This window comes from Myotis lucifugus, unplaced genomic scaffold, assembly GCF_000147115.1.
Source record: "Myotis lucifugus unplaced genomic scaffold, Myoluc2.0 scaffold_2346, whole genome shotgun sequence".
NCBI classification, from domain to species: Eukaryota; Metazoa; Chordata; class Mammalia; order Chiroptera; family Vespertilionidae; genus Myotis; species Myotis lucifugus.
Genome location: NW_005873394.1, coordinates 16672 through 26401, shown reverse-complemented (window position 1 = coordinate 26401; position 9730 = coordinate 16672). Strand labels below are relative to the sequence as shown.

At 51.1% G+C, this 9730-nt stretch overlaps 3 gene segments (V, D, J or C); all 3 read left to right on the top strand.

The window, feature by feature from the left end:
- The first annotated feature begins 351 nt into the window (after positions 1-351).
- On the top strand, positions 352-872 carry LOC102428785. The segment is given in 2 exon segments: positions 352-451; positions 553-872. Coding segments are annotated over 2 exon segments (366 nt in total).
- Positions 873-2966: 2094 nt separating this feature from the next.
- Positions 2967-4980, top strand: LOC106694377. The segment is given in 3 exon segments: positions 2967-3033; positions 3162-3550; positions 4975-4980. Coding segments are annotated over 3 exon segments (441 nt in total).
- Positions 4981-7117: 2137 nt separating this feature from the next.
- On the top strand, positions 7118-7635 carry LOC102428470. The segment is given in 2 exon segments: positions 7118-7217; positions 7319-7635. Coding segments are annotated over 2 exon segments (363 nt in total).
- Positions 7636-9730: the final 2095 nt, after the last annotated feature.

The window sequence follows — 9730 nt, the reverse complement described above, 5'->3', positions numbered from 1 at the left end:
TCACTGAGGAAGGATCAGTGTTTCCAGGGGTGGGGTTGGATTTGGGGTGAACTAGATTGCTGGGGACAGGCGAAGGTGGACACTCCCACCTCAATCTTCAGCCTCACACTGTCCAGGGAAAGAAGTTAGGACTGAGATCACCAGGCCACTGACTTGGTGACAGAGTCAACCCCCTCCCTCAGCGTCTCAGTAGCCATGAAGCCTGGTCTGTGTGAGGTCCCGGCATGTATCTCTTTGGGGACTTTCCCCAGGGGACAGCAGGGTGACCCTGGGGCAGGACTAGAGGGGAAGCTGATTTGCATGAGGCACCTTCTCCCCTAATGGGTCTGGGAGGCATGAAAAGGCCCAGGACTCCCCACTGCAGCCCAGGAGCCTGAGGAGCCACATCCTGTGAGTGTCCCCACCATGGTCTGGACGGTGCTTCTGCTCCAGCTCCTGGCGCACAGCTCAGGTCAGAGGAAGGGCCTCTGCATCCTTGGGGGACACAGAACAGCAGGGCCTCAGGGTGACCTTCGTCCCTCATAACACCTGTCTCTCTCCTGTTGGTTTCAGGGGTGGATTCTCAGACTGTGGTGACCCAGGAGCCGTCAATGTCAATATCTGCAGGAGGGACAGTCACACTCACCTGTGGTCTCAGCTCTGGGGCAGTTTCTACTAGTAACTACCCTGGCTGGTTCCAGAAGACCCCAGGCAAGCCTCCACGCCAGCTCATGTACAGCACAAGCAGCCGCCCCTCTGGGGTCCCTGATCGCTTCTCTGGCTCCATCTCTGGGAACAAAGCCGCCCTCACCATCTCGGGGGCCCAGCCTGAGGACGAGGCCGACTATTACTGTGCTCTGAACAATGTTGGTGCTGTTTACACGGTGATGTAAACCCACGGGGAAGTGCAACCAAAACCTCCTCATGGGCTCAGACTGGCTCAGCCTTTGATGCAGAAAAAGCCTGAAGGTGGAAATGGCTCAGTGTACATTCTTGAAAACTTATAACTAAGTCATTACCTCCTTCCCAGAACTGGTCTTGCCGAACCTGTTACAGATGCCATAAAACTGTGAACAGTGTGCTACCCCGGAGAAATGGTTATTACCGCTGGTGCCAGGCCAAACCATCAGATATGGCCTGGAGACCCCCAACCCTTGAGGGCCTTCTTGCAAGGCCCGGGAAAAGAACCAGAAGCATAATTCATATTTGCAGGACAAAAGACCACAGGGAGATATAAAAAGAAGCCCCCTGCATGTCTCGGTACTCAGATTGGAAAGCTATTCCCTGAGTCCGCTGACATAATTAAACAGTGTCCCTCCATTTCTTTAAAGCATCGCTTGGTTTTTCTTGGGTCTTCTGTAACAGAAGCACGTGCTTTCTCAAGGATAGTTCCCTGCTGATTGTACCTAGAGGTTAATATGAGTTCAAGCGGTTGTTACACTAAAAAGTCAATGAGGCAGGTGAACAGGACTGCTTTTACTACTGAAGTAAAAGAGACCCTTAGCCTCTCTTTCACAGAAACCTGTGTCAGAGCGATCTGTTCACCCGCAGCTCAGGGCCAGCTGGTCAGCCCCGGCACTGGAGCAGCACCTCTCCTTCTCTTGTTGCCTTCCTTACTCCACACCAAGCAATAAATTCAAAATGCATTAAAGACTGAAATGTAAACTTGAAATCATAAAACTCCACTCCCCCCAAAAAAGGAAGCAGTCAAATCTCTGACATTAATGTTACCAACATTTTTTCTAATATATCACCTCAGGCAAGGAAAGCTAAAGGAAAAATTAACCAATGGGATACATCAAACTAAAGGGTTTTTTCACAGTAAAGGAAATCATCAACCAAACAAAAAAACAGCCTCCAGTGATAGAATGGAAGTAGATATTCACCAATGATCATCGCATAAAGGGGTTCATGTCCAACATATATAAGAGCTCACACAACTCAACGCCAAGAGAGAAAAGCAAACGCACAACACAATCCAATTAAAAACGGCAGCGGACCTGAATAGACTTCTCCAAGAAGAACACTCAGAGGTCAACAGACAGAGGAAAATAGTAGGAACTTTGACCCCGTACCTCACACAATACACAAAATTTACTCCAGATGGATTCTTGGTCCAAATGTGAAAATCAAAGGAATAACGCTTCTAAGAATCCACATAAGACTATTTTCATAATCTTGGCAAAGAGAAGGCACAAAGGTCTCAAGGATGAAAAAAAAGGGGATAAATTGCACTTCATGAAGAGCAAAAGCAGCTGCTTATCAAAAGACACCCAGAAGAAAGTGAAAGGCAAGCTACAGGTTGTAGAAAGAAACAATCAAAGACATGGAACCAATGGACGACCACTCACTCTTCCTATTTCCCATCACCCTCCTCTCCAGGAAACCTCCCGGAGGTCATCCATTCTCTCAGAGGGGAGCAGAGTGTGACAAGCTCAGAGCTTCAGACTGAAGGGGCTCCGGACCCTCCAGCCCCCGGAAAGGTTGCTTCACCAAGAAATTGTTCCGGTTAGGGGAGCTGCTGTCTGAGCACAGGACCCAGTGGGAGTAGGAAAGTGCAGATTCCCACAATGCACCTCACAGTCCTGCCCTGAGAGGGAGGGGGTGGGAAAGGCAGGGCTGAATTCCAGAGCCTCAATCTCTCCCTGCTCAGCTCCAGGTTACCCATCTGGTCATTAGTGAATCTGGACCCTGGACCAGCAGGGGGCGCTGTGGGTCTGTCTCCGGGTCAATGAGGGCCCTCAGCTGGGAAGCCAGGGTGGGGAACCCTGCTTTGTGCCTCTGCTCTGTGCTCACTGGGGACCAGCAGCTGTGACCTCCCAGGGCCCCGCCAGAGGCTCCCCCTCCCCAGCCACACAGCTTTCACCACATTATCCCCGGGGACACCAGGAGGAGGGGGCATTTGCATGAAGGGCTCCCCTGGGCCCTCCCAGGAGGGGACAGGATAAGAGAGACAGTGCGGGCCTCTCAGGTCTGAGGCTCAGAAGCAGAGCGTGGGCGTCTCCACCATGGCCTGGGCCCCTCTCCTCCTCGCCCTCCTCGCTCACAGCTCAGGTGACTGACTGGGGGGAGCGGGACAAGGGAGGATGCGGCACCTGGGGATGCACTGTTCTCTTCTCCTGAGCGCCTGCCCTGAGAAATGACCTCAGCCCCACTGTCTGTGTCTGTGTCCTTTGTTCCAGGGTCCGGGGTGTGGGCCGGGCTGACGCAGGAAGCCTCGCTGTCGGGGTCTCCGGGCCAGAAGGTCACCCTGTCCTGCACGGGGAGCAGCAACAATGTTGGAGCACGTACTGTGGGCTGGTACCAGCAGGTCACGGGCGCTGCCCCCAAAACGGTGATGCTCGGCAGCTCCCGGCCCTCGGGGATCCCGGAGCGGTTCTCTGGCTCCAAGTCCGGCAACACGGCTTCGCTGGTCATCACGGGCCTGCAGCCCGAGGACGAGGCTGTTTATTACTGTTCAACGTGGGACAACGGCATCAGCCATCACACACTGCTCCACACCCACGGGGAACTGAGACAAAAACCCGCCCTGTTCCCCCTGATCGCCCCTGAATGCCGTGACACAGAAGCGGTGGCTGTGGCAGACCCTATAGCAGTGATGGCGAACCTTTTGAGCTCGGCGTGTCAGCATTTTGAAAAACCCTAACTTAACTCTGGTACCGTGTCACATATAGAAATTTTTTGGTATTTGCAACCATAGTAAAACAAAGACTTATATTTTTGATATTTATTTTATATATTTAAACGTCATTTAACAAAGAAAAATCAACCAAAAAAATGAGTTCGCGTGTCACCTCTGACACGCGTGTCATAGGTTCGCCATCACTACCCTACAGGGTCCTATTCAAGAGTCCTTCTGAGCACAGACTCGCTTTATTATTTTATTAATTTCTTAATCCTCACCCAAGGATATTTTCCCATTTATTTTTAGAGAGAGTGGGAGAGAGAGGGAGACAGAGAGAAACATTGATGTGAGAGAAGCACATTGATTGGTTGCCTCCTGCAGGAGCCCCGACCAGGGCCCGGCTGAAGAGGAGCCTGCAACGGAGTTACATGCCTTTGACCAGGATTGAACCCGGGACCCTTTGGTCTGCAGGCCGACGCTCTATCCATTGAGCTTCACAGGCCCATTTTAAATAGGTAGTGAGAGGTGATCTCTCTCAAATTGTTTTTTATCCCAACGTCATTGTGATATGGTTTGCATGCCCTAAATGTCACAGGTTTAATGTGCACAATAGACCAGCATTTAGTATATGTGCAGAGTGCTGTAACCATCCCATAGTCTAGTTGTAGACATTTTCCTTAGCCCTCAGAGAAGGCCTCACACGTACTAATAATGCCTATCACACCCCTGCCAGTCCTGGGTAAATCCACTCTCTGGATTTACATATTTCCTGTGAGGGCATTTCACATGGATGGACCAGGAAAATAGGTAGTCCTTTGTGGCTATTGTTTCGTTTAATTCTTTTTTAAAAAATATTTTTATTGCTATCAGAAGGAAGGGAGAGGGAGAGAGAGATAGAAACACCAATGATGAGAGAGAATCATTGATTGTCTGCCTCCAGCATGGTCTCCACTGGGGTTGGAGCCTGCAACCCTTGAACCTGTGACCCTTCAGTCCACAGGCTAATGCTATTATCAACTGAGCCAAATATTCTGAATAATGTACTTGAGGCCCATCCATACTGGGACATGTGTCAACAGTCCTATTATTTTTGACCTAATAATGTTGCAATGTCTGAGCACACCAGCATTCGTTGACGCTTCTGCTGATGGGCATTTGAGTGGTTTTCATCTTTGGCTGCTATGCATAGCGCTGCTGGGACCTGTGCACCAGATATGGCTTGTTTTGCTTTTAGACGATGTATGTTTCCATTTCTCCTGGGAAACACTTAGGAGTGGGATTACGGAGACATAGGATGACTTGACATGACAGCTTTTGAGTCACTGGTGGACGTTTTCTAATATGGCTGCATTGCTTGTCGTTTGTCCCAGCAATGACCAGGGTTCTGATTTCTCCAAGGCTGCACCCAGCATGGTCACTACGTCTCACGTTCACACGGCCCTGCTGGCCTGGGGAGGTGACGTCTCACTGCAGTTCTCACTGGCCCTTTACCAAGGACCAATGACATTGAGCATCCTTCCATGTGCTACATGCTCTTCTCAGTTAGAATAAGAACCAAGGATCTGCGGTGGTTTAACTGAATTCTTGCTGAAATCACATACCCAGGCTGTGCTCCTCTCTGCACAGCAGGAGTTCTCGAATTCCTCAGAGATTATGGGGTGGGCAGCAGGAGGCTTGTCCTTTCCGTGAGGACCAGGCGAGGGGAAGGTCTAAGGCAGTGGTCGGCAAACCACGGTTTGTGAGCCACATGCAGCTCTTTGGCCCCTTGAGTGTGGCTCTTCCACAAAATACCACGTGAGGGCGCACACATACTGTGTGATTGAAACTTCATGGCCCATGCGCAGAAGTTGATTTTCAGCTGGGCCCATCTATTTTGAAGAAGTGACGTTAGAAGAAGTGGGGGGTGTTTGTCGGTCGGGCAACAGGAGATGGGGCGCAGGCGGGCCACAGGATATGCAGCGCGGGGGAGGTACATTGTTTTGAGGTACGTTCGCTGAGGTCGACCCCTTCCAACTCTCCATCCACACTCGTCTATCTGAAACAAATATACAAGACAAGTGTGGATGGAAGAGTTGGAAGGGGTTGACCTCTGCGAACTTACCTCAATCAGATTGAGGACGTTTTTAGCAAAAGCCAGCTTAGGAGGACCCTAATTAAGTTAATAACAATGTACCTACCTATATAGTTTAAGTTTAAAAAATTTGGCTCTCAAAAAAATTTCAATCGTTGTACTGTTGATATTTGGTTCTGTTAACTGATGAGTTTGCCAACCACTGGTCTACGGGATCGGCCTTGATGGGCCCTGCAGCCTGAGGAATCACTGGAGCCACCTGAGCGCTCCCCCTCCTCACACTCACCTTGTATTTTATCACCCTCCTCTCCCTTCCTAGAGTTGTTGTTCTCGCCTGACGTCCAGGCAGAGACAGATGGACAGTCACACCCCCGGGACACGTGTACAGGAAGAAACAAGGCCTATGGGTGCGTTGGACACAGGATCACAGACACTTGGGGATGGGAGACTCAGTTCCAACAACGAGGCCTGAGCCTGCAGAGCTCTGGGGGTTCCCCATGGGGACCCAGATCCCTCTGCTCTTCCCCCTCCTCCCTCTCTGGACAAGCGGTTTCATTAGAGGGACAGGAAGGATGTCAGTTTAGGACACGTGCACTGCTCACCCCCCTTACATCCCAATCCCTTGTTCACCCTCCCATTCTTCCTGCCCCACAGCAGACGGGAAAGGGAAAGGGGCCGTTACAATGTCCTATGTGATGGTCACGTCAACGTGTTCACATACAACGTTGTTCAAATTCCTGAGAAAGCTCCTATGTTGTTACATCAGATGTGCATAGGTATCCCATAATTCCATGGAGACACTGTCACATTTTCTCCTGAAAACCCCATTTAATGTAAAACTACCCCATAGAACTGATGGCCTCTTAGAACAACAGAGAGGGGCCATCCCGCCTGGAGGTGCAACTGTCTGTGTGAGCACCCCCAGCCCTGTCTGCAAACAGTGTTAGTGGGACAGGGTCCAGGACTGAGTTGGGGAGATTCCAGTCCCTTCACAGCCCAGACATGAGATCTGTGACCTCCTCCTGGACTCACCGCTGGCGGGAGTGTGACCGCTAAGATCCTCCAGAGAAGACAAAAATGGGTTTCACTGAGGAAGGATCAGTGCTCCCAGGGGTTGATTGGATTTGGGGTGAACTAGATTGCTGGGGACAGGGGAAGGCGGACACTCCCACCTCATCCTTCAGCCTCACACCGTCCAGGGAAGGAAGTTAGGAATGAGGTCACCAGGACACCAGGGCACTGACTTGGTGACAGAGTCAACCCCCTCCCTCAGCGTCTCAGTCGCCATGCAGCCTTGACTGTGTGAGGTCCCGGCATCTATCTCTTTCGAGACTTTCCCCAGGGGACAGCAGGGTGACCCTGGGGCAGGACTAGAGGGGAAGCTGATTTGCATGAGGCACCCTCTCCCCTAATGGGTGTGGGAGGCATGAAAAGGCCCAGGACTCCCCACTGCAGCCCAGGAGCCTGAGGAGCCACATCCTGTGAGTGTCCCCACCATGGTCTGGACGGTGCTTCTGCTCCAGCTCCTGGCGCACAGCTCAGGTCAGAGGAAGGGCCTCTGCATCCTTGGGGGACACAGAACAGCAGGGCCTCAGGGTGACCTTCGTCCCTCATAACACCTGTCTCTCTCCTGTTGGTTTCAGGGGTGGATTCTCAGACTGTGGTGACCCAGGAGCCGTCAATGTCAGTATCTCCAGGAGGGACAGTCACACTCACCTGTGGCCTCAGTTCTGGGGCAGTTTCTACTAGTAACTACGCTGGCTGGTTCCAGCAGACTCGAGGCAAGCCTCCACGCATGCTCATCTACAGCACAAGCAACCGCCCCTCTGGGGTCCCTGATCGCTTCTCTGGCTCCATCTCTGGGAACAAAGCCGCCCTCACCATCTCGGGGGCCCAGCCTGAGGACGAGGACGACTATTACTGTGGTCTGCACACAGGTGGTGGTAGTAGTTACTATTGACACGGTGATGTAAACCCACGGGGTAGTGCAACCAAAACCTCCTCATGGGCTCAGACTGGCTCAGCCTTTGATGCAGAAAAAGCCTGAAGGTGGAAATGGCCAACACAGCATGGAAAGGGGGCACCCAGGCCCCATTCTCCTGTCCAGGGATTCGTGGTCATGTGACTCCTCAGTCTCTCCCAGGGCATATCCATCCTGTCATGAGACTCCAGCAAGAATGGGCTTTCCCTCCTCCTCTCCGCCCATAGTTACAGGGATGGGCACAGCTCCCAACTGGATCAACCCACAGTGAGACTCAGAGACCGCACTGTGAGGTGTAAGTCTCCTGTGACTCAAAGAGCATTGACGACACAGCCCCAGATTGGGAAAGCTATTCCCTGAGTCCGCTGGCGTAATTAAACAGTGTCCATCCATTTCTTTAAAGCATCGCTTGGTTTTTCTTGGGTCTTCTGTAACAGAAGCACGTGCTTTCTCAAGGATAGTTCCCTGCTGATTGTACCTAGAGGTTAATTTGAGTTCAAGCTGTTGTTACACTAAAATGTTAAGGAGGCAGGTGAACAGGACTGCTTTTACTACTGAAGTAAAAGAGTCCCGTAGCCTCTCTTTCACGGAAACCTGTGTCAGAGCAATCTGTTCACCCGTGGCTCAGGGCCAGCTGGTCAGCCCCGGCACTGGAGCAGCACCTCTCCTTCTCTTGTTGCCTTCCTTACTCCACACCAAGCAATAAATTCAAAATGTATTAAAGACTGAAATGTAAACTTGAAATCATAAAACTCCACTCCCCCCAAAAAATGAAGCAGTCAAATCTCTGACATTAATGTTACCAACATTTTTCTAATATATCTCCTCAGGCAAGGAAAGCTAAAGGAAAAATTAAGCAATGGGATACATCAAACTAAAGGGTTTTTTCACAGTAAAGGAAATCATCAACCAAACAAAAAAACAGCCTCCAGTGATAGAATGGAAGTAGATATTCACCAATGATCATTGCATAAAGGGGTTCATGTCCAACATATATAAGAGGTCACACAACTCAACGCCAAGGGAAGAAAGCAAACCCTCAACACAACCCAATTAAAAACGGCAGCGGACCTGAATAGACTTCTCCAAGAAGAACACTCAGAGGCCAACAGACAGAGGAAAATAGTAAGAACTTGGATCCCCTACCTCACACAACACACAAAATTTATTTAGATGGATTCTTGGTCCAAATGTGTAAATGCTTCTAAGAAACCACATAAGACTATTTTCATAATCTTGGCAAAGAGAAGGCACAAAGATCCCAAGGAAGCAAAAAAATGGGGGTAGGGGGGTTGTAAATTGCACTTCATGAAAAGCAAAAGCAGCTGCTTATCAAAAGACACCCAGAAGAAAGTGAAAGGCAAGCTACAGGTTGTAGAAAGAAACAATCAAAGAAATGGAAACAATGGACGACCACTCACTCCTCCTATTTCCCATCACCCTCCTCTCCAGGAAACCTCCAGGAGGTCATCCATTCTCTTAGAGGGGAGCACAGTGTGACAAGCTCAGAGCTTCACACTGAAGGGGCTCCGGACTCTCCAGCCCCCGGAAAGGTTGCTTCACCAGGAAACTTGTTCTCGGTTAGGGGAGCTGCTGTCTGAGCACAGGACCAGTGGGAGGAGTAGGAAAGAGCAGATTCCCACAATGCACCGCACAGCCCTGCCCTGAGAGGGAGGGGGTGGCAAAGGCAGGGCTGAATTCCAGAGCCTCAGTCTCTCCCTGCTCAGCTCCAGGTTACCCATCTGGTCATTAGTGAATCTGGACTCTGGACCAGCAGGGGGCGCTGTGGGTCTGTCTCTGGGTCAATGAGGGCCCTCAGCTGGGAAGTCAGGGTGGGGAACCCTTCTTTGTGCCTTTGCTCTGTGCTCACTGGGGACCAGCAGTTGTGACCTCCCAGGGCCCCGCCATAGGCCCCCCCCCTCCCCAGCCACACAGCTTTCACCACATTTATCCCCGGGGACACCAGGAGGAGGGGGCATTTGCATGAAGGGCTCCCCTGGGCCCTCCCAGGAGGGGACAGGATAAGAGAGACAGTGCAGGCCTCTCAGGTCTGAGGCTCAGAAGCAGAGTGTGG